We start from the raw sequence: 27794 nt of genomic DNA, 5'->3' as shown, positions 1-27794 counted from the left end.
TTTCTTAATTATCAATTGTGCATGAACAATACTTATGAATAGTGCATGCACATTGCACAATATTTAAGAATTAACCTGTTCTTTATCAGGTCTGTTGATAGGTAGAGCCAAGACAGAATTTGATTTGATATTAGCTTGGGCCAACAACTAGATTTCCAGCAGAATACCACCACTGTGCTCATTCCAGCCTCAATCTTCCCTGCTTTCATCAGAGGTCTGTCTCTGGGGCTCCTTTTCCAACTTCTATGAATGCAACAACTCTACAATTTGTGTCGTACATTCTCAGGAAAAATATGTCCTAACTGCTAATAAACATATAGATGTTCAAGTGCACAAACTTTGTGGCCCGAAATACTTATAATTTGTGCAAATTGATATTAAGCATATGTTGTCACTATTGAAGGAGATCCGGACCCCATGTTGATTGGACGAATATTTTGGTATTTTTCTTGGTAACTCTGAACTATAAGAAATTTTTTGAGTGAATACGTCGTCGGTAATGGTTCTATTGGTATTATACAAGGTGAGATAGGGAAGGAAGAAACAAAAACGTATTACTGAAGTCTATGTAACTAATCTTTGATGGATGGATAAAATTTCCCTTTTCTATTAATTTTTATTTGTTGCTTTGTTGTTAATGTGTCTTTAGTCCATCCATCAAATTTCCCTTTTACAGTGAAATTCGAAATTTAATAATTGTTATCTCAGTAATCTTGAGATGCTCAATCCAAAAAATAATTGCATTTGCAAATGTGGCCTATTAATTTTTGTTCTTTATATCCGTTAATCACAGTACGCTATATGAATTTATCAGCAGTGAAAAGTTATCACCTGAATAACAATGTAGATACATACCAAAAACTAACTAAGAAAGCCATGGTCTCCCACACAAAAAGAAAGAAGCAACACCATGGTCAGATGTGCAACTACGAAGGGAATCTGGCATGCCAAGTACAGCCACAAGACATGTGGCTTCGACCTGGTGTGTCCCGCACATGGTCAGTGAGATCCGCAAAATAAGGATCTGGTGCTCATCATGCAATTCTGAAGTCATTACCATCGTCATTTACCACCAGAAAAAAAAACTGTAGTACAAACAACATTAGTTCCTGACATGGATTATGTGATGGGTTGACAACATAAGCCCCAGAGAAATCATATCAACATCACAGGATCTGAAATGGATCAAAACTTTGGTCTTTGTTTCTATAAATTTCTGTACATCTGTTCTATATACAATTATACATATGTGCAAATTGTATCAAGATCAGCCAATCCTCAAAAAGGCGGATGCCAATGGCAGGTTGTAAAGAGTGCCATGGAGTATCTATGAACTAAGGATGTTTAGGAGAGAAACTCTGCTCTGGAGTAATTTCCTGAACAGATGTGCTGCCCCATCCTCAAGATCTCCGACACTGGACTCTAACTCCTGTAATTGGTCCTCACAAACAACTGCCTTCTTTTTGTGGAATGCCTTGTAGACAAGAGACTGTTTTGGCATTTCGATTTGCTTGAATAACAGATGGAATGTGCACTCCAGCAGAGAGATGGAGACCTCTCTAGCCGTGGTCAATAGCATGACCATCCTGCACTCCTTATCAGACATAGCCTTCTTTGTGGTCTTCTTGAAATGCTTCTTCACCTTCTTCGCCAAGCAAGCATAAGACTGGATCTTGGCTTGCACAGCTGTGTCATTTCCTTTCCTCAGAGCCACTTGGAGATCTTGGATGATTGCCTTCATCTCGGCGAAGATCTCTTGCATGGTGCTGCAGAGATCCAGCAGGTCAAGAGAACCTTCCATTTCAGCATCCAACATCTTCCTCTTCTGGATGGAGAAAACTTGGTTGCTTGGCAGGCAAATAATCTCTTCAACACCATTGTAGATGTTCACAAGTCTTCGAAGACCATCGCACATTGTGCCAATGGTAATGGAGGAAGAGATGCTTGTCTCTAGGCTCTGCAGCTCTTGCTCAACTTCGGTCTCACTGATGTGAGGCCTAGAAGGCAAACTTATCGATCTTTGGTGGAAAGCCATATCTGATCTGAAAGCTTTTCTTTGTATTGTGCTTGAAGAGAGGAGTTGAGGAAGAGCAACCTTTGGTTTGATGTGTCTACCATTCTGCTGAGACCTATTTATACATCGAAAGTGTACAAGCAATAGCCATTATTTGGTAGACATGAAGAATCATGCCATTACATATCCCAGATTCTGTCTGCTGTGGCTTGAGATCTGGCGGCAGCATAGAGATTCCAACAGTGAAGTCTTCTCATGTCAAGTACATTTTTTAGTGTGTCCACTAACCTCGAGATGAGCCAACACATCATCATGTTCCAACAATTGGCAGCAAGAATAGCCGCGTGGTAGGCTGGTGGTGGATCTTGCCATAGTTGCATGCTCAAGCCAGTATTTTGCATTGCTAACGCAGCATTTTGCTGTGTCGTGGCTCAGTGTACTTATATATTTTATTTGCTGGAAGCTTGTTCTAATCAGAAGTTGAAGCCTCGAGAGTTGTAGCTGGCATGTTAATTCAAGAAAAATACAGAAGACACTGATGTATTTTTGTCTTCTACTTCCCAATCTGATAAAGATAAGCTCTCTCCTAATCTCCCTTGACAGTCACACACTCACACTGTCACCCTAGGTCACTTTCCAGTCATGCCGCTCATACAACTCCACGCTCCAGTTTCATCACCAAACCAACATGGTTGCTATTTGAGACGTCGCTAGCCATTTTCCCGTTCTTCTCGATCCCAGGTTTGCTATTGCCTCTTGGCTTAATTTTCTAAATTTATTGGCAAGCTGAATTTCATCGGCTATATATATGAGCAGGGAAGAGGAAGAGTTCCGAGTGCTGCCTTCTTACAACCGTTGTAACATATCTAAGTTGGCTTCAGTTTTCCTTTCTTTTTCCCCAATTCCCTAGTTCACTGTATCCTACGATCGAGCATCATAGCTGTTATCGGATCTGTTCGGAATATTAGTTGATGGATGTTGCTTGGTAAATGCCAAACTTAGAATTAAGTATGCAAAATCTTTGTTAGCAATTTACTGGGACGGACCAGCAGCAGTTTTAAATCAAAGAGATTGTTTCTATTTTTTTTCTCGAAGCGTGTCATTTTCATTAAGAAGAAAGCGCAAAGAAGCGCAAGTAACCAAAAGTTACAGGATTTACAATATATGTACCGCACCCGCCAACGGCGAGGCCAAGAAAGAAAAAATACGACACCTAAGACGGAGCCCTAACTAGCCTAGACCTACAGCCAGCAGATCTTGAACCAACTTGGGGTTAGAGCAGGTTAAAGAGACACCACCAAGCTTCAAACAACAATGACATGAGACTCGCCTTGCCCACCTCCAGCCCTAGGGCAAAGAAGGCAGAGCACAAGACCTCGAAGGCCGCTTCACGACAACTGCAGGACACCCCAATCTACGACCATGACACTAAGACCACCCTGGCCAGCTCCCCACCAATACGCCTAAGCAGATCAAGCCCCGGTCGGCAAGTAGAGGAATGGCCCGGACTGAATTGGGAAGGATGCATCATCTAGGGAACCGATAGCGACGAACATCGCGCCCTGAAGTCCAACGCCCAGAGCAGAGGATCAACATCGGCTTCGCGCTACCACCAAGCCTCGCCGCCAAGAACAGAGAGGCTGCCATCTCACACCATGACACTCGAACTCCCACGGGCTACCAAAACAATGCCTCCAAGGAGGGTACGACGCCAAGGTGTCGCCGCCACTGCCTGGTTAGGAGCTGTGGCAAACCGAACCAAGGGTTTCCTGGAGCCCGAGGATGGAGAAGGAATGGTCAGGGGCCACGACCACGCCTCCAAGGAGGTAACGGCGCCCGCAGGCGTCGCCGTCGTGCCGGGCAGGGATTTCACCCGGCCCCTGACCACCGACCCAAAGACCCTCGTCGAGGATACAAGGCGTGACGGAGACAGGGAAGCAGCAGCGCGCCGGAGATCTCCACCGCTGCTGGGAAGCGAGAACCACACCGTCGCTGACGAGGCTAAGGAGGCGCCTGCAGATCTCAACTCAAAGGGGGGCACCAGCCAGAGCAGCAGGGACCCCGCCACCAGGCGCAACCAACCGCAGGCCGCGCACACCTTCACGTCGTCGTCAACAGGAGGAGCGGAGGGGCCAGCCCCGTGGGAGGAGGAGCAGCAGCTCCAGCCCGAGCGGAAGGAGGAAGAGGCGCCAGCCCCGGCGGGAGAAGAATCAGCAGCGCCTAGCCCCAGCAGACGGAGGGGCAGGGGAGTTCCCGCCGCCGCTGCCGGTGGCCAGCGGCGGTGAGGGGAGAGGAGAAGATGGCGGCACTAGGGTTAGGAGGTGGGAGTCGCCCCGTGAGTCGCCACAGGCAACTCACGAGACGCGGGGTGTGGAGATTGCTTCTATAGGAACTGATGTTCTGCTTATGTTTGTTAACTGTCTAGCAGCTATGAGTACTTCATATTGAAATAGATCAACCTGGACCTGATTCAGTTGTGACAGAAATACATGAAAGTGCATATGGCTCCATATTTCTTCTGCCTGATTGCTTAAATAGCATTGTTTGTGCCTTTCATCTCCATAATGTCAAATACAGACGCACTTACAGTTCAAGTAAAAGTTGGACTTGCCCGCTACACCAATGTGCAAGTATTCATATAAACATTGATGGACCTGCTGCACACGGTCATGTCTATCAAATGTTTACTGTATACTACTTATGGAACTCATGTCTGCATATTGATGCTGATTGTTTCTTTTTTGTTTAACCCAATCATCCTTATCTTTACAAATCTGTGAACTGTGATGTTGATCATGCAATTATACTTCCTGAACTGTTGCTGCCATTGTTTTGAAGCAACATTGTGTTGAAAATTCCATCTGAATTAACTCCTCCAAAGTTAGGCGATTATTCTACTCCAAGCAAAAACAGTAAAGCAAAGTAGAGGTAACAGGAAATGGATCGGAAAACTGTTTTTGTATCTCAACTGAGTATTGTTATTGTGATTCGTGGATCCTCTAAATTATTGTCTATCTGCATCCTGAGAGCACTCAGAAGAGAAACTATCATCTGGATCAGTCTCCTGGACAAATTCGCAACAACGCTCTCAAGATGGACAATGTCCAACTCCAATGTCCTCACATGCAAATTGCTTCTTCTGTAATGTCCTGGAGATAAGAGGCCACTTGTTAGAAGTCTTCTCAATTTGCTTTGAAAGGATCTGAGAGGATGATCCAACTACTGATGCAGCAGCATCTCTTGCTTCAGCCGACAGGATGGAACACCCTGCAACTCCCTTGGTCAGCTGAAATACACTTCTTGCTTATCTTCTTGAAATGTTCTTTTGCCTTATTAGTCACATGGATGTAAGAGTGGATCTTGCCTTGAACAACTTTGTCATCTTCTCTCTTAAGAACCAACTGCATCTCCTGAGTTCTTGTCTTGAGCTCAGAAAGCTCTCTTGAATGGCGTTGCAGATGTCAAGCAGTGCAAGATAGTGCTCAAGCTTGAGCTCCACAGCTTTCCTTTGCTTTTGCTGGCAAAGGGAAATTTAGCTGCTTTGCAACCCCATGATCTCATCAATGTTGTTGTACACACCTACTAGCCTCCTGAAACCATTGATCGTTGTTTCAGTGGTCGCAGAAGTTGATTGAGATGTTCGCCTTCAGAATTTGCAGTTGTTCTTCCATTTGGTTTCATCGGAGCGTGGCTGGAAGGCAGTCTCGCAGATCTGAGATGGCTAGCCATGACTAGAACTGAAGCCAAACTGGAAGAGAAGATATTCAGAGAAGTGATACTTTGCTGCAATGGTGCTGAAACGGTGTGGTGTGCCTGTATATATAATGGAAGAAGCAAAAGCCGTGGAAAGGCTCACCCTATAGACAGCAAGAATCTCATCGACGATGGAGAGTTGTGCTACTGGCACAAAAGCCACCCATCTGCCCGACAAGCTGATGCTTTTTTATGCTTGGTCAGCGTAAGAGGCATCTGTAGCTCTAGTCTCTAGTTGAGGCTTATCATCAGGCTGTTATGTCTTGGCTATCGGCATCAAACCCATCTGCACGATTATGTTGTTTAATATCAGATTGGGATCCGTTATCGGTGAGTGTGCAGCGAAACAATGAGAAAGGAAAAGCTGGTTGCTGATTGCTCGCCTTCGAGGCTCCAAGGCCACGTGTATCTGGTGAGAATAGCTGGCATGTTCCTACTAGTGCATTCAGCATGTGTCTGTCTGCAATCTCAGGACGACCCACATGCAGTACAGGTTTTTTATTGATGCATTAGGTGCTCCTAACGAGGGCTATCACATTGCCATCTTCCATTTCTTGGAAGCAAGAAAATTCGTGTCTGATTACTCTATTGTTGTGTCTCGTCATTCGTGCAAGCTTCATCTCTTCTTTAATAGGCAGTGTAATCTGTTTGATATGCTAGTTGCTTGGTAGTGCTAATTACAAGCTGGTGTCCTATGGTTGCAGGGAACAAGATCCACTATATTAGATAGCTCCATCATGTACCATGGGTGTGTCAACAATACATGAGGACTAACCCTCTTCATGCTGTGTCGCTGGCATGCTACAGACACGTCTTAATTGTTAGTGGAAAACTCATCTGCACGAGGTTCTGGACGGGTGGTTGGTACTTGCTGGTTTAAGGAGTCATTGACTTGATCAGCGCATTCCAGCTTTGTGTTATCTGATTCTGCGAACAACCTTGGTCAACTGGAACTCATACCTTAGAAGACCCCTTTACGCTCTTCAGTTCACCAGCATCGCTGCAATGTTTCAGTTGCCAATTGCATGCCTGCAGCATTTCTTCCTTGCAGTCTTGAGTGAACCCAAAGATATATATTGCAATTTCCTAGTGCATGAGGTACTTCTAACTGAGCTTATATTACATTGAATTATGTGTGTCATCGCTGGATGTTTCAACGGTGTGAAGCATTTTTTTTAATCCGCTGTCTATTTTGATATTTTGCAATCTTGAAAGGAGACATTTTTCCCTGCCTATCATGCCCATGTTCCAATTATTGGTGGAAAGTATGCACGAGTGTGCAACATAACAGTTGTATTTAGGTAGCCAAACAGGTGCACGAAAACAATGGTTCACTTGTACTTTTACCTTTCTCAGGACTAAATTAATGTTTCTTAATTATCAATTGTGCATGCACACTATTTAAGAACTAGTCAGTTCTTTATCAGGTCTGTTGATGGGAGATAAGGTTGGGCCAACAACTAGATATCCAGCAGAACACCACCGAGCTCGTGCCAGCCTCAATCTTCCCTGCTTTCATCAGAGGTATGTCTCTAGATTTCCTTTTCCATCTTTTATGAATGTAACAACTCTTTACCATTTCTGCCGTACATTCTTGGATTTGTTTTTTATTGTGCTGTAACTGCTAATAAACATATGGGTGTTCGAGTGAACAAAACTTTGGAGAACCAAGCTCAGCTTGTGTGGTCAGTCCAGTGAGGTATGCTGGCTGCCCCTAGGGTTCGATGCCGGAACGTCGCATTCTGGTGTCTCACCTAATATATGTATCTATATACTGTTGAAATGCAATCGCGCATCTCTTGTAGTTTAATTTTTTTTAAAGTACACAAACCTTTGTGGCCCGAAATGCTTATAATTTGTGCAAATTGATATTAAGCATACATTGTCACTACGAAGGACAATATCTTACTTGGAGATACATTGTTTTGAGATCTGGTCCCCATCGTTGATTAGGCAAATATTTTGGTACTTTTCTGTGTAACTCTGAGCTATATGCGATTTCTTAGTGCGTTGTTATGAAAGGTGAGGGACGGAAGGAAGAAATTAAAACGTATTACTGAAGTCTAATAATTATTTGATGGATGGAAAACATATCCCTTTTATATGACAATTTATTGGCGTTAATGTCTCCTGACTCCATCCATCAAATTTCCCTTTTACATGAAATTCAAACTTTAATAAATGATATTGCAGCAATCTTGTGATGCTCAATACAAAAAAATCCATTTGCAAATTTGGATTATCAGTATTCTTATTAATTTTTGTGCTTTGAATTTATTCATCATAGTTAGCTATATGATTTTAGCAGCAATGGAAGGTTTATCACCTGAATAACAATGTTGATGTATACCGAAACTAACTAAGTAAAGCCATGGTCTCCCACAAAAACGGAAAGAAGCTACAACATGGTCAGATTTTGCAATCAAGGGAATCTGGCATGGTAGTTAACTAGAACCATAAGACACGTGGCGTCGACCTGGCGTATCCTGCACAGGCGCACATGATCAGTGAGATCCGCAAAATAAGGATCTGGTACTCATCATTTAGGCAGGTGTGACACCAAAATAAGCAACATTGATTTGTGAGAGAAACCTGCATGTAAATCTAAAGTCGTTACGGTTTTCATTTACCGCCAGAAAAAATAACCTTTAATACAAACAACATTAGTTCCTAATTAACAGAAAATAGACAATTATGTGATGGGTTGATAGCATCGGCATTTCCTTTTCTCATGCATTTCCATCAGAAAGCCCCAGAGAAATTATATCGACATCACAAAATAATAAAATATGAAATAGATCAAAACTTTGGTCTTTGTTTCTATAAATTTCTGTACATCTGTTTGTATATACATATGTTCACATTGTATCAAGATCAGCTAATCCTCAAAAAGGCGGATGCCAATCGCAGGTCGTGAAGAGTGACATGGAGTATCTATGAACTAAGGATGTTTAGGAGAGAAACTCTGCTCTGGAGTAATTTCCTGAACAGATGTGCTGCTCCATCCTCAAGATCTCCAATACTGGACTCTAACTCCTGCAATTGCTCCTCACAAACAACTGCCTTCTTCTTGTGGAATGCCTTTGAGACAAGAGACTGTTTTGGCATTTCGATTTTCTTGAGCAACTGATGGAGTGTGGACTCCAGCAGAGAGATGGAAACCTCTCTAGCCTTGGTCAACAGCATGACCATCGTGCACTCTTTATCAGAAATAGCCTTCTTTGTGGTCTTCTTGAAATGTTTCTTCACCTTCTTCGCCAATGAAACGTAAGACTGGATCTTGGCTTGCACAGCTGTGTCATTTCCTTTCCTCAGAGCCACTTGCAGATCTTGGATGATTGCCTTCATCTCGACGAAGATCTCTTGCATGATGCTGCAGAGATCCAGCAGGTCAAGAGAACCTTCCATTTCACCATCCAACATCTTCCTCTGCTGGACGGAGCAAACTTGGTTGCTTGGCAGGCAAATAATCTCTTCAACGCCATTGTAGATTTTTACAAGTCTCCTAAGAGCATCGCACATTGTGCCAATGGTAATGGAGGAAGAGATGCTTGTCTCTAGGATCTGCAGCTCTTGCTCGACTTCGGTCTCACTGATGTGAGGCCTAGAAGGCAAACTTATTGATCTTTGGTGGAAAGCCATATCTGATCTTAAAGCTTTTCTGTGTATTGTGCTTGGAGAGAGGAGGAGAGGAAGAGCAACCTTTGGTTTGATGTGTCTACCATTCTGCTGAGGCCTATTTATACATCAAAAGTGTACAAGCAATAGCCTTTGATTGGTAGACATGAAGAATCATGCCATTACATCTCCCAGATTCTGTCTGCTGGGGCTTGAGATCTGGCGGCAGCATAGAGATTCCAACAGCAAAGTCTTCTCATGTAAAGTACATTTTTTAGTGTGTCCACTAACCTCGAGATGAGCCAACACATCATCATGTTCCAACAATTGGCAGCAAGAATCAGCCGTGTGGTAGTCTGGTGGTGGATCCTGCCACAGTTGCATGCTCAAGCCACTATTTAATGCCATTGCTAACCGATCATTTAGCTGTGACGTGGCTCAGCTTAATCAGATCGTATTTTATTTGCTGGAAACTTGTGCTAATCTCAAGTTGAAGCCTCGGGAATTGGAGCCGGCATGTTATTGCAAGAAAATACAGAAGACACTGATGTATATATACTCCCTGTCTTCATCTTCTCCCTCTATTTTCTTGCATTTTTGTCTTCCACTTCTCAATCTGATACAAATATGTCTGCTCCTAATCCCCCTTCACAGTCGCACTCTCACCCTAGGTAACAGGCCAGCCACGCCGCCCATACAATTCCATGCTCCAGTTTCATCACAACATCAAAACTATTGACATTGTGAGCAGTCGTCAGCCATCTATCCCGTTCTTCTCGCTCCCCGCCTCCCCGGTTTGGTACTGCCTCTAGGCTTAATTTTGTAAATTTTATTTTCATCGGCTATATTTGTGAGCAGGGAAGAGGAAGCATTCTGAGTGTTTTTTGCTTACAGCCATTTGTAATACATGTAAGTTGTCTTCAGTTTTCCTTTCTTTTCTCCCAATTTCCGACTTCAATTTATACCCCGATTGACCATCATAGCTGTTACCAGATCTGCTGGATATATTAGTTGATGGATTTTGCTTGGTACAAACTTCGAATGAAGTATGCATGATGTTTGTGGGCAATTTACACGGACAGCCCGCAGCTGTGATTTAAATTGCAGAGATTGCTTCTACGGTAACTGATGTTCAGTTTCTGTTCATTGATTTATTGTTTTCTACTCCCTGGCACCCATGAGTACTTCATACCGAACCAGCTGATGAAGTTGTGACAGAAATGCATGACATTGCATATGGCTCCACATTTCATCTGTCTGATTGATTAAATGGCACATTTTGTTCCTTCCATCTCCACAGTGTCAAATACAGATGCACTTACAGCTGCACTAAAAAGTTGGATCTTCCCGCTACATCAGTGAGCAAGTGTTGATACAAACATGGATGGACCTCCCGCTACATTAGATATCTCTTATGGGAATCCATCTTCAAGGTTATGTTTTTTCTTCCCACGCCTAATGTCATTTTTCTCTGAAGATAATTGTGCTGATGTTGGTTGGGATTGCATATGTAAAATAGTATAGTAGATAGATAAGAGAGGGAATCCAAATTTGGCTTCCATAAGTTCTTCATCCAAAGATAATGGCATATCTGACTGATTCGCAACTGGCATAGTACATCAACACTTGTGTTGGCTGGCAGCTTGGGCCGTCTGGCTGGCAGAAGCTTATCCGGAGGATGCTCACGGCTGCGACATGAAACCTTGTGGAAATGGTGAGCCAGCTTGGCCGTCCCGAGGAAAAAGATGAAGTATTGGTGGGACAGTAGAAGTGGGCGGTGCAGTAAAGAGCAGCTATGGTACTTTATGGACACGGCACATCACGGACTGAAAAGCTTGGGTCTTCGTCCCATACATTTCACATCCTCTGTTCCATAGTACATCTTTTCAAATTTCAACTCATTGAACTTTTGAAAATTCAATCTCTCTACATGCGCTGTCCAGAGATCAGGGGAATGTTTGATGGTCCTGATTTACTTCACGATTTGCAAGAAGGCAATTCTCCTTCATAAAGTGGAATTAAGTAGTCAGGAAAGGTGAATGATTTGTCTCAACATTGTAAGGCATCTTTTCTGTTCCTACGAGCGGCGAAACTAGCCTCATAGACTAGAATTATGTCTTCATAAAAGGGGAATGGCATGTCTCACCATTGGAAGGCATCCTTGCTGTTCCTACGAGTAGCAAAACTAGCCCAAACACTACCTGGTGCATCTAACATAGTTCTCTCACTACCCGATCCAAAACTACTTCATCCAACAAATTTTCAAACTACAGTATCTTTCTTCAGATCTTGCTCCTTCTGTTTTGAAAAGGATACACCAAACTTTTGATTTTGTCGACAAACAATACTAGTCAATGCTTCCTTGCTACAAGCAGTGTGTGTTTGAAAACTCGGCACATGATAATCTTTTAGGAGTCAGTGAGAAATAGCTTGTTTGGTGAGTCCTTTTGGCTCGAGATTACTCTTTGTGTGGTTCCTAAATATTCATCCGTAATTGGACTTTAGTTTAATATGTTGGTCTCATAATTTCTAAACCAATATAACACACTACATATATATGCAATTGCACAATTGACTTTATCAAAGTCATTGAAACTGAACAGCAGTACCTGTTTGTTGATGAAGCCCTGCAGTCCCATCTCCAGCTTCAAGATCAATTGGCTGGCCCCTTTGATTAGAAATAATGGCATCTCCGATGTGACAAGCAATGTCGATCAGCCATCTGGATATATGTAGATATTTTGGTATACTATAAAGGAAACCAATGCTACCTGTTACTAAGGAATCCTTGAAAAGGAGAAATTTAGTGCTAGAAAGTCATAGTCAACTCTTCAGTGGCTAGGGAAATGACTGTCCCCATAGATTTGCAGCTGTTTGGTAAATATTTAAAATCTGAAAAAAAAATGATGTCCATAGCTATGAGGAAATCCCCAAACCCTGAGCCCTCGCAAAATCTGAGAAAACCTACTACAGGTTGCAGGTCATAACTAACTCAAATCAATTAAAACCGTGTACATAGTAGCAAAAAATCAGGGGCGTGGAAGCATGGCATCAAAAGAACGGAAATTTAAGAGTCGATTTAGCTATTATAGGAAACATTGAAGAATGAATCCAGATTTTGGAGAAGCCTCTAACATACCTTGCTGTTGGAGAAGAAACATTGATCAGGAGAAGCAAAGGAGTTGACCAGGGGCCACGCTTCTACAGAGCAGCATGAGAGGAGGAATTGGTCTATCTGATAGAGCAGCATGAGTGGAGATGCCTTTCGAGTAAAATGTGGTACTTTCTGCCAGATGAGGTGGCGATACATGTTATGCCAGCTAAAGTGGAGAAGGGCCTTTCCGCCCTCTGGCCTGGCCAGCACCCGATCTGGCCTGCTGGCTTAAAGGCCCTTCCACCACTTGAGATAGCCCAGTGTGTGGGTCGTCACCTCAGCCGTGGAAGGTGCCACTTATAGTCTAAAGGGCATTTCATTCGTGTATTTTTGGCATTGGAATTTGGAGGGGGCTATTTTTGGTCATTGGACTAGGTAGAGGGGTACATTTGCAAAAAAATCATCACAATCCTATGAAAATCCTTTGAAACAAACAAGCCCTCATAACTGGGGGATCCTAGTGCGAGACTCCGGAACCGAATTTATGCAATTTAGCCCAAATGCTAACTCGCGCATAAATTAAGCCCTAGTGCCTTCCTACCATGAACACTTCATAACATACACGCAAGTGTTCACCGCAGGTTGAAACAACAACGATATCATGACGTCACTCTACGACACAAGATTAAGTTAAGCTCATACAAGGAGCGAAATACGAAGTTATTACAACTCACGGACACATGTCCACAATCATCATTACACCAACGGAAGAAAATTAGGCCCGAGTACGAACAAGTTTACATTTATTGCCTAAGAGACTGAAACTGAAAAGAGAGCCCGCCACAAGTTCACAGAACTCTGCTCTGAAATCTGCTAGCTAAACGTCGAAGCTGTCGTCGTCGAACTCCACAAAGTAACCACTCACCTGCTCCTCTGGGAACTCTGGAGAAAACAACGTTGCAAAGCAACTGAGTACAAAGTACTCGCAAGACTTACGGGAAGAACTAATCTAATTATGCAACAAGTCTCAAAGGATGGATAAATATGGTGGGGTTATGCAGCAGCAATATATCTGGAGAGACACACTAATGACATCATCTAAGTAGAGGATAAGAAGCGTCTACTAAGTGAGGTGATCTTTTAATAACTAACACCAACCAAACACAACCTCTTATCACCCACTCAACCCCTTGTGAGGAAATGATCCAAAGACACTCACACTTAAGCAGTTTTAAGCATATCCGAGCTTAACGCTAATTACTACTCAAGTTTTGAGATTAAGTTTGGATTAAGTTCTCTATGATCAAGTAATGACCAACCAAGTCGTCCATAACCGCGGACACGGCTTTCCGAAAGATTTATCCCTGCAGGGTGCACCAATTTACCCATACACGTTCATCCAACCCTTATTGCCGCTCGAGAAGGAACACACGAAGGCATGTGTCAGCAGGATTGGGCGACATGGCTTTTCCAAGCCCCACAACTAATCCAGGGGACCACCCAACTGAGTATAACCGAAACGAGAGCCCGGCCGAAGCGTCGTACGGATTCAAGAGTTGCGAGGACAGCTGGTAGCAGTTCATAGCCCGCAGGATGACCACTCCAAACTAGTGCCGCAAGTCTTATATGAATGCACGGTCACTAACAAATCTCCAACACAACACCAGTGTATATGCGATATGCCAAATGGAACGCTCGAACTATGTGGTCCCTGGAAGAGTTATGAAACGAGTACTAGGCCGAGGGGGAAGCCATATCTTCTCCCACGAGCGGTTAGCGCGAAGTTTCTTGGATCGGCGAAAACGAGAACTCAGTCCTTAGGTCGGCGCAAATGGAACAAATCACCAATGCGTGAGCACGGCCTCCCATCGTTGCCTTGTTGCAGGTAATAACATGTCACAGTTTAATAATTGCAATTTAAATACAAGAAGTAGAATGTGGATGTAGCAACTGTATAACCCCAAATAAGGACACTAGACTAGCAATCTAAGCAAGACTTCTAATGACCAAGCAGGGCAATAAACTAACATGTGACATGGTAATAGGCCACGTAAGAAGACAAAAGGCAATTGAGTAGAGCTGACTAAAAGTTATGCAATCCTAGAGGCATCGTGACAAGACTGAGAAAGTAACTTAGTGCAAGAATGAAAGAGAGGCATTGGGTATAAACAACATGGTCAAGGAATGGCTACTTGCCTGGATCCTCGGTCGCTGGGCACCGAGAGAGAGGGTCCGAGTAGGTGTGGGAACCCGGTTCGTCGGCGGAGTGTGGCGTAGACTCTAACGATAAGATCCAAACACACACAAGGTACGATAAATAAGCATACATAGAGTGTGATGCGCAAACAAGATGCATGTTATGTGATAAGATGATGCATTCAACTTTAACAAGAGATCTAGGCATTTGGTGAAATAGATTATCCATTAGCTAGCAAGATGGATGATAACAGTAGCTATACTTCACCCAAATATTCTAAACAGTGACATAGTCATAAAGTAAAGGTTCCAAGGAATATTTTACACCTTTACAGAAAGTTCAAAAGCATTACAGATTTTAAACTAGGAGCTACACAAGTTTGTAAGTTTGAATTTCAAATCTGGGACAGATTTGAAATTCGAAACCTCAAAGTGGAAATCTAAATGCACAGTTACATTTCTTACATTTTTCTGATTCCAAAACATATATGGTTTGCCCAAATTGGATCTAGCATGCATTTGCTAGGATTTAAACAAGATAACACATTTTCTGCAAATAAACCAAAAAAAACAAAAGGAAAACAAAACAGATCAGGTGCGTGGACTTGGTTCACCGGGCGCATCAGTGCACCAGGTAGCTGACAGGTGGGTCCATGGGGCCCACTAGTCAGTGACCGGTGAATACCCAAAAATTGAGGTTTTAATATTGCGCAGGCAGAGAATCGAACCCGCCCCTCGGCTCCGGTCGGCAAACGGACGGAGCAGGCGGCCAGTTGGGCTGAGCGTTCGGATCTTAAAAGGTCCAGGCACTCGGCTTCCTTAAACCAAAAGGAGACAGCAGCTTGTGGGCGCGCGCGGCGGCCACGGCAGAGGCTCGTCGGCGGCGACCACACGGCACGGCGGAGCAAAGGCTCGGCCTTTTCATTGTTCCAAGACCGGCAGAGGCAAGGTGGCTCGACGGCCACCATGCAAGCCTCCCTAGAGCACCGGCACGGCATGGAGTAGAAGCTCGCCAGCGGCGTCCCGGGCACGGTCGTCGTAACCTAGAGCTTCGGTGAGCTAAAGAGAGGGAGGAAAGGGGGCACGAGTGCGTGAGGTCATGGCGACGCTCACCGAGCAAGAGTTCGCCGGTGAAGAGGAGGGAGCTCGCCGGAATTTGAAGAAGACTCGTCGGCGGCCGGAGACGAAGAAGAGGAGCTAGGCGTGGCTGACGTCGATCTCGGCGGAATTCCTCGCGCCCCAAGGAAGTAGTCGACGTCGGGGATCTTGTGACACGGTCAGCCGGGCTTGAAGACAACGGAGACGGCGGCTTGACGCGGCGGTGCTAACGGCTCGGAAAAAGAAGGGCGATGGCGGCGCGCAGAAAAGGAGGGAGGAGGACCCGTCTAGGGTTTCTTGCACTAGTGCGGAGAGGAGGCACGGCTGCGCTTAAGTAGGCGGCGCGGAGCCCTCCTGTCGCTGTCGACAAGGACGTGGCGCGGGCGCCCCCACTGCTCGGAGAAGAAAAGCAGAGGTAGAAGACGCTCTGTGAGAGGTGGCGTATTCGGGAAAATTACGCCTTCGCTGTTGGGAGGCGCAACGCGGGGCGGCGCGCGTGAAGCGGGGCTGTGGGGTGCGGGCGTGCGTAGCTGGGCCGAGTGGGCCTGGGCCGACTCGGGCCGAAGGTAAGAAGGTAAGATTTTCTTCTTCCTTTTTCTGTTTTCTCTTTTGCAAATAGTTTTGTTTGTACTTTGTTTTCTTGATTCAAATTTCAAATACCATTTTGAAAAGCTCAGGAGTAGGAGAGTTCAAATATGGTACTATTATTTGGAAAGATTCAAATGGGGGTAAAGGTTTAAATCAAAACCCATTCAAATGTCATTTGCAAAGGTAGGAAAAAGGAATTTAAATCACAAAAGAGAAAGAGGGAAGATTCCTATTTGAATCTTCTAGCAAACTCTAACAACAAGATTTCAAACAACATGTTGAAGTGGTGATTTTAAAATTCATGTGAAGAAAAGGTAGATATGACATGGCATGGATGCAAATGTAAATGTCATGGCACCATTAATTAAATTACAAACAGGTCCAACAAGAGCTTAAAAGTAAAGCGTTGCTCTCGGGCTATTACACCTAGCATTTGATTTGCGTGTGTGTTTGTGTGTGAGAGGGATACGTGCTGCTGCAGTGTCTTTCATGAATTTTATTTATTTGCATCATTGAAACATTCTAATTTTAGTTGTTCATGTTCTTGTTGCAGAATCTGGTTTTTGTGGTGACATTTGCTAGCTACATCTTTATTGTACTCTCTGCATTCAGCTGCTTCTCGTTGTGGCAGGCACTGGGGACTGTGTGCTTCACAACACCATACTATGTGATGATGCTGATCACCTCTCCCATACTGAAGGAGATCTGCATCGCAGAGTATGCTGATTCTGCTGTTTGATGATAAGCATGTATGTATCAGAAGTTCCCTGATCGCGCAGTAGACTATTTAGCTGTTCTGTAGTATGTCATGTCCATGTCGCACTTATTCGCTGTTTACCTGTATCTGCTACCTCTGACAATTAATGATGATGTCTGGTGGCTAAGAATCTGTGCATGACATTGAGTATGTAACCACATTGTTGGTTAATGGATTAACAGAAGTTCAGTTGACTTAGTTTTATCATTTTGATAGTGTTGCCGATTATTGTTTACTTGGAAGTCCAAACTCTCATTCAGTGAGGCTTAATTAAATACTAAATGTTGATATATACTGAGTTCTGGGTGACATGCCGTTTTGTAATGTTCAATGTTCTGTGCGATTGTTGAGCCAACTTGTATCTTATATTTTATCTGATTTTATCTTGACATAATGAACAATATATTTATCCTTTTTGTGTCTCAATTCTGGTGGATTTTGTTGATTGCAACTTTTTGCCTGTTGGAAGCAAAGAATTATGCTATCTATATACCCCATGTTGATTGACACCATTTGCAATGATGGTTTCTTTTTTTGAAATTTCATGCCTCTTTCAAATGAAACTCCCAAGGCCGAGCATCTTGCTAGTCGTGCTAGTTCATGGGCAACTTGACTAGCTTCACGCGCAATGACCAAAGCTCAATCTTACAAACTTGTTTCAAGACGGTAGCAATCATCATGAACCGCAGCACCTAGGGTTGAAGATCGCCCACCATCTTTCATGGTCTTGATCACAACCGCTTTATCCGCATTTGTGATCACCCTGTGACCGTCTCCGACTGTGCTAGAGACAGTTCAAATGAAGGGCCATTGCCTCCACAACATGAGCTTTGGCGCAAAAGGGAATTCTTTCATTTTCCGCGGCAATAAACTGACTTTTGTCATCGCGTAAGAGTGCACCATAGAAACCTGACAGAGTATCCTGATAAAATGAGGTGTCGACAACAAGTTTTACCTTTCCTGCCGGAGGCTTTGTCCCTTTTTTGCAAAGATTTTTGTTTAAGTAAAAAACGTCACATGTGGCTGCAGTCAAATTGGGCAGGGTCATTTTCTGATTTATCTCAGTACTGAAAAAAGGGTTCACATGCGTACTGTTTATTATGGTATGCTTTTTCAGATACTGTAACATTGTATTTTCACATGCCAAGGACATTTAGCTGGTTGCTCTTAGCAACCTAATTATAGTTTTACATGATATGCTGCAAAATAATCAGCACGAATTGACCAAAACGTAACATTGTTCATCATACAACAAGTGTTAACCATGCCTTTTCAGATACCATAACATTGTATTTTCACATGCCAAGGACATTTAGTTGGTTGCTCTTAGCAACCTAATTATAGTTTACATGATATGCTGCAAAATGATCAGTGCAAAATTGACCAAAAGCTAACATTACTCATCATACAAGTGTTAACCATGTCAACTTCAGTTGGGAGAAGCCCGGAGTTTCCTCAATGTAACTGAAGTTCTTCTATGCTGCTCAAGCTCCTGGCCATTCCATATCTGAGCACCCGGCTTGCGGTTTATCTCATGCTTCCAGTGGTACCGAGCATCGCCTGACATTACAACGAGTGAGCCAGGACTCAGGTAGACAGGAACATTTGTAAATTCACTCTCATCGTTCTTCAGCATATCGTAGGCGGTGCTTTCCTGACTGAAGTGCATCACACAAGCAGACTCGAGAGACACTATCGCAATCCCATCATCGAAGCGCATCAGATCAACATGAGCACAGATACCCTATATTGTAACATTAACAAACTGTTGCATTACATAGCAGGAGTAAAACAATGCACCCTGCTAATTAATTTTATGATTGTGAATATAGCTTATGGCAAGGCTGTTTGATGTTGTGAAATCATCAGCGGCAGGTATAGTTATATTCTAGTCAACATTGCGAGCTAGCATGTGCTTTATGTTGGTCACAGTGCTCTGAAATTAGTGAGAAGAATTAACAGTTTCGCACCTCACCTGGTTTGTATCTGTTTGCAATCAGTTGATCAAAAAGAGGCTCCCTCCACAGCAAATCTGACGGCAATGGACATGAATCTTCATTCTCCTCGGACGAATCTGGGCCGAAGTCAACATTGACATCACCAACGCAAATAGCTTCCCGAACAAGCACAGAAAGTTCGACAGCCCATGGAGGGAGATCACCGAATCTCATTGCCTAAACGGATTTTTTTAGAAACAATTCTCAACATTAGAAACCACTGATGAACATGTAAAGCATTTGATGAGGGAGCACATTGCTGTAAATTCGTACTGCCTTGGCCCTTGGGGGAACTTTTACAGCAATAACCGATTAGCACATTTAGTCGGTAAAGTACATCTATAAGTTGATGGAACTTCTGGTATGCGTGCAAGCACATTTAGTCAGATCCTGAGACAATAGAGGGGGAAATAAACTTACTTGGTTGTGTGCATCAATGAACCATCCTTCTGCAAAAATAAGCACAAATGGGCACATCGTCAATCAGAAAGTTAGAATCGCCTCATCCACACTTATAACCCATTATTCAAGCAATAAAAATCTAGACCTGAATTTCGTCTGAGAATTGATGGATCGAACCAAATTGAATTATTTTTTGTTTCGATAACGAAATTGGACAGGATGCGCAGCTGAAGATTGCAATCTTTGCAGAGGGGATAAATGGGGGCGGACCCGCCGCCGGCTCACCTCGTTGGATCGCGGCGAGGAGGCGCGACTGCTCGTCGGCGGAGAGGAAGGCTGCGCACAGCCACAGGCCCCTAACCCCCGCCACCGCCTCCCACCTCCACCGCCCGCGGCCCACTGGGGAGGGATCCTCCTCGCGGGGCGCGTCGGATTCGCTCTCCGATGAGTCTCCGAAGGCCTCCCGCAGCGCCGCACGGCCGCGGAGCTCGTCGTCGTCGTAGCTGGCGGCGGCGGCGGCCATGAATTGATGCAGGGCTCCCTGGACTCTGTTTCGGTCTACCACCATTCTGCAGATTCCGTGTTTCTCCTGGAGTTTACGTAAACACATAGAATCCGCCTTCAGGCACACCAACTAATCTTCTCATATGGGTACTGCAAGTAAATTCCCTGGGAGAAGATAGTTTTGTTTCCAGGGTGTTTCTAGAAATAGAATAATAAAGGATTTGACGGAATTTTGTAAAATTCAGTTATATAGGAAAATTCATGACATATGTGTGCCCATTTCAGTTTTATTGAGATTAGATTATCACAGGTGGCTCAGTTTATAGGATTAGATGTGTGTCTTGCTTACAGTGACATGTTTACACCTCATGGAATGCAATTGTACTACTCCCTCCCATTCATATTACTTGTCGAAATATTACATGTATCTAGACGCTTTTTAGACATAGATACATCCATATTTGCGCAAATTTGAGACAATTAATATTGATCGGAGAGAGTATCAAAATTCTTTAACTTCTCCTTTCAAGAATCCATTCTTTACTACTTATTTCTTTTCCTTGAATCCGAGATTATTCACGCGGCATGCCATCTTGAAAGGAGAAGTTTAAAGAATTTAAATAATTATAAATAAATATTGGTGATTAATGGTACTACATCATTTTTTTACTAGACTAGTGTAAGACTCTTGGACCGGAATTATGCAATTTAGCCCCAAATTGCTAACTTTTACATAATTCAAGCTTTAGGTTCTTAACCTACGATAAACACTTCAATACATACATGCATTAATGTGCTCATCGCACAGTTTTGCAACATGAATATCATTGCCAAAACTCTACAGAAGAGAGTAATTACAAAACTCATACAAAGAGCAGAATAACAATTATTACAAAGAGAGGACACATGTCCCAACATTACATCATTACATCAGCGAAAGTCGAATTATGCCTGAGTACGGACAAGAATACAGCATGGCCTGAAGAGGCTGGAAGCTGGAAGGAAACCCGCCACGAGTCTCAGAACTTTGATCTGGATCTCCTGGCTAAATATCGAATCCAACGTCGTGCTCCACGAAGAACTAGCGGCTCACCTGCTCTGCTGGAACCTCTGAAGGAAACAACGTTGCAAAGCAACTGAATACAAAGTACTCGCAAGACTTACGGGGAGAACTAATCTAATTATGTAACAAGTCTCAAAGGATGGATAAATATGGTGGGGTTATGCAGCAGCAGCAATATCTGGAGAGACACCCTAATAACAACGTCTAATGAGAGGAAGAGAAACGTCTACCAAGGTGTAAGGTGATTAACCTATTTACTAAACACCAAACAACACAACTCGGTTGGGGTTGCATACGCCAGTGGCAATGACGTACCTGCAACTAATATTATCGATACATATACGGCATCTCATACAACACATGCATTTCAACAATCGCAACCTACGGGTCTACAACAAAGAACTGTCGGCTTTACGGAACGGTCGCACGTTATACGTTGGACACGTGCGGCGTCGCGATGTAGAGGAAGTAGCCGAGGTAGACGAAGTAGTCGTACACATAGGGAAAGTAGGAGTACATGGCTCCATCTTTGGGGTTCGTCGGTCGTCGATCTTCGCAGTGCACAGCAAGGTCTTGGGCAGGGGCACGACGAAGCGCACGCGGAGCGGCGGCAACAACAACACAGCAGCGGCAAGGCTAAGCAACAGCAGCTGACAAGCAGGGCCCACACATCAGGGTTTAATTAATAACAACAAAAAAAAGGAAAAACTAGAGAGGGGGAAAAGGGCCACGGGCCTGGCTTGACTTGGGCTGCCTGCTGGGCTTGACGAAGAGCGGCAGCGGCAGTGGCCCATGGGCGAGCGGCGGCGCTGCAAGGTGGGGGCGCTGCCGGCGGCGAGGTTGTCGACGAGGAGAGCAGCAGCGAGGAGGCGACGGCGAGGTGCTCGACGGCGCGGGGCGGAGGACGAGCACCGGCAGCGAGCAACAGGCGTGGGAGGTCGTCGAGGTGAGGAAAGCGAGGGGAGGCGCCGGAGGTGCTTGGTGGCGCTGCTGGAGAAGATGGACGGGCCGAGAGCTTGGCGGCCAGGAGCAGTAGGCGCTGGAGATGTGGAGCAGCAGCAAGAAGAGAGAGCAGAGAGGAGGAAGGCGCTGCTTGCTGGTGGTGGAGGCCGACGGCGAGGTGGGGCGAAGCTGCAGGCGCGGGAGCTCTGGCCAACGAGCTTGAGGAGGCGCGCGTGAGAGAGGGAGCCAGGGAGAGAGAGAGAGAGGGCCAGAGGGGAGGGAGGAGTAGCTCGTGAGAGGGAGGGAGACAGGAGGAAGACCACGGGAGAGAGGGAGGCCGTGGGGAGCTAGGGCCATGGGAGGACATCGAGCCAGGGAAGGAAGAACAGAAGGGAGGAAGAAGAAGGGGATCGGGAGGAGGAAGGTGCTGGCAGCGGCCAGGAGGGAGAAGGGATTAGGCGGTAGTTTTATAGGCTATGAAAAACTAGGGTTTGCTAGGTGGCATTTGGGCCAACAAAAGCCTGAAACAAAAATACAAATTTTGCAACAAAAATAAGAGACAAGTGACTAGGTTTAATTAAACCCGGAATTATTTTGTCAAACCAAATTAGGATTTTTATAAAATAATTTTTAGGCTTTTACAAGCACAACAAATGACAACACAAAAAAAGTGACATTTTGTGCGAGCGAAAAATATTTCATTTGAGATGATGCTAATGAGATGGCAAAATGTTGATGATGACATGAGCATGACAAGATGATGACAATAATTAAATTATAAAGAAGTCCAAAAGGACTTAAAAGGAAAAGGGTTGGTTTCGGGCTATTACAACTAGCTCCAAAGCAAAAAAATAATACAAATCAGAACACCATTTTACATTGTTAGGTTTTGTTTCTTCGATGTCAAACAATCTTCTTCTCAGAAAAAAAGAGTTACATTTGTCTAAGAGGAAAGAGAACACACAAGGCATCATGAATCACATGTATTGCCTACCTCATACATTTGGCCGCCTCAACTTAATTAGTTTGCACACTCTCCCACACACACACACACACATTCGTGTATAATTAAATTTGAAGTGAATTAATTAGTCACGTATACATGCATGAATGCACGTAGCCGCCAAATGACAGTTTGTTACATGTGTGTGTGGATGTGCATGGAATGCTTTCATTATGCCCAAATTGGTTTTGCTCCCTGCCGTCTATGTCGTCAATTCTCTCAATAGTGCCACGCTTAATATCCTTGGAACTGAGGAGGTGGTGGCGACATGTATTTGGTCCCCCTGACGGGTGGCATGATGAAGTTCTCGAACGCCGGTGGAGGAAGCGATTCCGCGGGAGGTGGTTGTGATTCCTCTTTCGCCGGTGGTGGGGATTGTGCTGGAGGAGGCAATGACACTGGGGCTGGTGGTGGTGAGCTGACTGGTGCTGGTGGAGGAGGAGACTTCACCGGAGGAGGTGGCGAGCTGACGGGAGCCGGTGGTGGTGGAGACTTCACCGGAGGAGGTGGCGAGCTGACCGGGGCAGGTGGTGGTGGAGACTTCACCGGAGGAGGTGGCAAGCTCACAGGAGCTGGTGTAGGCGGAGGCTTCACTTGTACGGGGCCCGGCGGTGGTAGGGTTTTCTTCTCCTCGACAGGTGGTGGGAGCGTTTTCTTCTCCTCGACAGGTGGTGGGAGCGTTTTCTTCTCCTCGACAGGTGGTGGCAGAGTTTTCTTCTCCTCGACGGGTGGTGGCCGAGTTTTCTTCTCCTCGACGGGTGGTGGCCGAGTTTTCTTCTCCTCGACGGGTGGTGGCGGAGTTTTCTTCTCCTCGACAGGTGGTGGCAGCGTTTTCTTCTCCTCCACAGGTGGTGGTAGAGTTTTCTTCTCTTCAACAGGTGGTGGTAGAGTTTTCTTCTCCTCCGGAGGCGGTGAGCTAACTGGTGCCGGTGGTGGTAGGGGCTTCTTTTCGACAGGTGCCGGTGGTGGCAGCGACTTCTTCTCCGCAGGTGGTGGTGAGGTTACAGGTGCCGGTGGTGGTAGGGTCTTCTTCTCCGCAGGTGGCGGTGGTAGGGAGATCTTGGGAGTGGGTGTCGGTGGAGTCTTCTCTTGAGGTGGAGGCTTTTGTGGGGCTGGTGGAGAGATCACAGGAACGGGTGGTGGTTCAGACTTCTTCGGGGGTGGAGGATAGCTCACCGGTGCCGGTGGTGGAGGGGACTTTACCGGAGGAGGGGGAGAACTCACGGGCGCGGGTGGTGGCGGAGACTTCATCGGAGGAGGAGGAGAGCTCACGGGGGCGGGTGGTGGAGGAGAGTTCACGAGAGGAGGTGGAGGAGGAGGAGAGCTCACGGGGGCGGGTGGTGGAGGAGACTGGACTGGAGGAGGTGGGGAGCTCACTGGAGCTGGTGGTGGTGGAGACTTCACCGAGGGAGGTGGAGAGCTCACTGGAGCGGGTGGCGGGGGTAACTTCACCGGAGGAGGTGGATAGGTCACTGGAGCTGGTGGTGGGGATGCAAAAATTGGTGGAGAATATGTCTTGACGGGAGCCGGTGGTGGTGAGAGGACAACAGGAGGAGGTTGTACTTCTGGCGGCGGTGACCTCTCGCGCTCAGGGGTTCCAGGGAGCCAGTCGGCACTAGGAGGTGGCGGAGCAGCATGGCCTGCCGGCGGTGAGGTCTTAGGGAGAGGCACCGGAGGTGGTGTTGGGTTCTCAGGCATGTATGGCGAAATAATTGGACCCGGCACAACTGGTGCCAGTTTTGGTGATCCTCCTGGCATATATGGACCGACGATAGGAGGATGCGCCGACGTCGGGTAACCGGCACACGCATGTTTGCTGCAGTCAACGGGGCGCGCGAGCACGGGTGCGCATTGCAGCGTGGTCTTCTGTGCCGGGCGGAGCGCGCCGAGGCAGTTGTCTCTGTCGTCGAGGTTCACCTCGGCCTTGTCTGATGGCATGCAAGGGGCAGACTCGGAGTTGAAGAAGTTGAAGGCGAAGCTGAAGTTGACGAGCGCCGGGAGCTGGCAGATGGACTCGTGTAGGATGCCACTGAACATGTTCCTGGACACGTCGAGCTGCTCCAGCTTGTCGATGTTGGCGATCTCCTTGGGCAGTGTGCCGACAAAGCCATTGCCGGAGACATCGACGACCGTGGTGTTCTTCAGAAGCCCGATCTCGAGCGGCAGACAGCCGTCAAGCTTGTTGTTGAGGAAGATGATCTCGTCGAGTGTCTTGACCATGCGGCCGATGCTCTTGGGTATACAACCAACGAGCTTGTTGTTGGCGAACACGACGACAGAGGCGGTGGAGTTGCCGAGGGTCTCTGGGATAGGGCCCACGAAGCGGTTGCTGTTGACGAAGACGGCGTCGAGGTCCTTGTTGAAGAGCTTCGGCGGGAGGTCGCCCTCGAAGTCGTTGAAGCGGATGTCGAGGTACTTGAGGGAGACCATGTCGAGGCAGACGTAGGGGAAGACGCCGACGAAGCGGTTGTTGCTGACGTCGAACTCGTGGAGGATGGTGAGGCGGGACATTGTCCGAGGGATGATCCCGCAGAAGCGGTTGGTGTTGATGTGGAAGAAGGCGAGGTCGGTGAGGAGCCCGAGTTCGGGGGGCAGGTAGCCGGCGATGTCGGCGCCGTTGAGGTCGATGCCGGCCACCACCGTGGTGTTGGGCTCGTCCAACGCATTCGTGCAGATGACGCCGTTGTAGGCGCACACGTCGGTGCCCACCCAATTGTTTGTGTACCCCTTGAGGTCCGAGTAGAAGGCCCGCCGCCATGCCTAGTTTCAAATTTCAGCTTTCAGAAATATTTCAGCCACGATTAATAAATTCACTGAACTTTCAATAATTTGGACTTGACTAAAAATGCAATCAAGGTTTGATTTTTTCTTTGAATTTTATCTTAATTGAGGTGTAGTAGTGGAAAGAAAATTTGACGGAAAATTCATTGATTTGAATGAAATTTGGTCTGAATTAGTGAGACGCCATATAATGCATGCCTGGAGCGCGATGTATGCACGGCGGAGGCGGGCGTTGGCGAAGCTCTTTGAGCTGGCCTTGATGCGGTCGTCGAACTCGAAGTCGGTGGGGACGTCTGGGTCTGCTGCGCCGCCACCTCCGATACCGCCGTCACTGCCGACTTCTCCGCTGACAGGAGCGCCGACTTCTTCACCGCCGACAGCCGGGCCGCTGGCGACACCGCCGACTTCACCGCCGCCGACAGCCGGGCCACTGGCGACTTCAGCGCCGACTTCACCGCCGGCAGCCGGGCCGCCCGCGACATCACCGCCGCCTTCTGCCGGGCCGCTCGCGACTTCACCACCGCCGGCAGCCGGGCCGCTGGCGGGCGCTCCTTGCTCGCCGCCTTCACCCCCAACACCTCTGAGGTCGTCACTGGCTTCGCCGCCGACCGACAAGCCGGCGCCCTCCCCGACGGCGCCCCCGCCGACGTTCACGCTGGCGGAGGCCTCGGCCTCCTTCATGGCCAGCAGCTGGCGCCGCGCGATGTAGGACGCCTCAGCGCTGCTCAACGGCAATGCCCTCGCCACCGACATACCCCCCGCCGCGAACAGCAGCAGCAGCAGCATGGCCGCCAGCCGCCGCCCATCCGGCGGCGCCGCCCCTCGATGGTGCTTCATCGTCATCAGTGGATCGATAGATTATTTTCAGACAGCGTCTCCTTTGCCATGGGGTTGCTGATATATGGAGGCGATGTACTGTCTCGCCGGTGTTCCAGGAATAGGTAGCGGTGGCCGGCCGCCCGCGTTTGTAGCCGGGCCATCGACTGGAAGGCTGGCCGCGTGTTCCGCGCTTAATTTGGGGCGAGGAGAGGAACAATGGGATGGGTTTCACGGCATGGGGATTTCCTTGGCGGCCTGCATATATGCCTCAAATGGCGTGCGTACGTCCACCTAGCTGCTACAACGGACGACCGCCTTCAATTCAACGACGATCGGCCTACAATGCCGGCGGGCTCTTGGCTTAATTTGCGTTCTCCGGCCGTTTCACTTGTAGATCACGTATTCACGTGTAACGCATGTTCTTCTTGATCTCTCTCGATCCCTGGAAAGGATAGTTTTCCTAATTTACAGCTCCGTTTTTTTAAAAAATAAATCGACTTTCGTTTTTCTAGCCAGGTGATTTTGTCTTCGAGATTAGATTTTTCTTTTTTTGAGAATTCGAGATTAGATTCGTGCTTGGAAGCCTCCCGCTCAGTTCTCTCGTCAGAAATGGGCTAGGGCAGAGAGCGGCCGGATAGAGAAAAAGAATGAACGAGAGAGCGCGCTAGTCCGTTGGGCCTTAATTAGTGCTGGGCTTCGTCCAGGCGGAAACGAATGAGAGAGAAAGAGAGAAAGAGAGAGAAGATTTTGGCCCATACATCCCAGGAGAGAAGAAATAGCTTTCCTTTTTCCTCTCAAGAAAAATAGCTTTTCTTTTCAAGAAGCCTCCACAAAAATGTGAAATAAATGCAACAAATTAATGTCATTAGTAAGTTCTAATATTCAAGAAGTTGAAAATCAGTATGTTGCACTGTTTCGCAACGTACCCCTTTTGCATATTATTTGAATAATTTCATAATTAGTGAGGTGCACATACCAAGCACATCTTCAATGGCAATTGTCTTTATTTTTGTTTCAACACATCTTTATGGAACTTCCACACGTTCCTACTCGTTGGTTAAGTACAATGACTTTATCTACTGCTATAAATTAAACATAAATGTAAGATCGAGCCTCATGACTATATAAAGGCCAGACAACACAACGTCCGAATTGAAAAACAATC

At 46.2% G+C, this 27794-nt stretch overlaps 4 protein-coding genes, 1 long non-coding RNA gene and 1 other non-coding gene across 7 annotated transcripts; 1 reads left to right on the top strand and 5 right to left on the bottom strand.

Annotated features, from left to right (window-relative positions):
- Positions 1-1181: 1181 nt before the first annotated feature.
- LOC112272454 lies at positions 1182-3013 on the bottom strand. Its single transcript, XM_024463254.1, has one exon. It carries the CDS (start codon positions 2033-2035, stop codon positions 1328-1330), a length of 708 nt encoding a protein of 235 aa, XP_024319022.1. The 5' UTR covers positions 2036-3013; the 3' UTR covers positions 1182-1327.
- Positions 3014-7992: 4979 nt separating this feature from the next.
- Positions 7993-12773, bottom strand: LOC104584456. Its single transcript, XR_002966244.1, has 3 exons — positions 12525-12773; positions 11995-12134; positions 7993-8359 (listed from the first exon to the last, which is right to left on the bottom strand). It is a non-coding gene; the product is annotated as an uncharacterized LOC104584456 (transcript).
- LOC112268515 lies at positions 8558-9533 on the bottom strand. Its single transcript, XM_024463253.1, has one exon. The coding sequence runs from the start codon at positions 9407-9409 to the stop codon at positions 8702-8704; it is 708 nt and encodes a 235-aa protein (XP_024319021.1). The 5' UTR covers positions 9410-9533; the 3' UTR covers positions 8558-8701.
- On the top strand, positions 10152-10676 carry LOC112272455. The gene is made up of 2 exons (XR_002966245.1): positions 10152-10294; positions 10379-10676. It is a non-coding gene; the product is annotated as an uncharacterized LOC112272455 (long non-coding RNA).
- A 5555-nt stretch (positions 12774-18328) lies between the features above and the next one.
- On the bottom strand, positions 18329-20119 carry LOC100835151 (alkylated DNA repair protein ALKBH8 homolog). Of its 2 annotated transcripts, none has more exons than XM_024463252.1 (4): positions 19803-20119; positions 19536-19564; positions 19094-19292; positions 18329-18810 (listed from the first exon to the last, which is right to left on the bottom strand). In XM_024463252.1, the coding sequence occupies exons 1-4, from the start codon at positions 20083-20085 to the stop codon at positions 18548-18550; spliced, it is 774 nt and encodes a 257-aa protein (XP_024319020.1). In that variant the 5' UTR covers positions 20086-20119; the 3' UTR covers positions 18329-18547. The 2 variants fall into 2 exon arrangements, with proteins under 2 accessions (XP_024319020.1, XP_003577273.2); XM_003577225.4 differs by having other exon boundaries at positions 18329-18862; positions 19089-19292; positions 19803-20115.
- Positions 20120-22776: 2657 nt separating this feature from the next.
- LOC100820933 (pollen-specific leucine-rich repeat extensin-like protein 4) lies at positions 22777-26596 on the bottom strand. Its single transcript, XM_010240720.3, has 2 exons — positions 26009-26596; positions 22777-25789 (listed from the first exon to the last, which is right to left on the bottom strand). Exons 1-2 carry the CDS (start codon positions 26594-26596, stop codon positions 23264-23266), a joined length of 3114 nt encoding a protein of 1037 aa, XP_010239022.3. The 3' UTR covers positions 22777-23263.
- Between the last annotated feature and the right edge of the window lie 1198 nt (positions 26597-27794).

The sequence above is a fragment of the Brachypodium distachyon genome, chromosome 4, assembly GCF_000005505.3.
Source record: "Brachypodium distachyon strain Bd21 chromosome 4, Brachypodium_distachyon_v3.0, whole genome shotgun sequence".
Taxonomy (NCBI): Eukaryota; Viridiplantae; Streptophyta; class Magnoliopsida; order Poales; family Poaceae; genus Brachypodium; species Brachypodium distachyon.
Note: the sequence above shows the minus strand (reverse complement) of the source record. Positions and strands in the feature narration are given on the sequence as shown.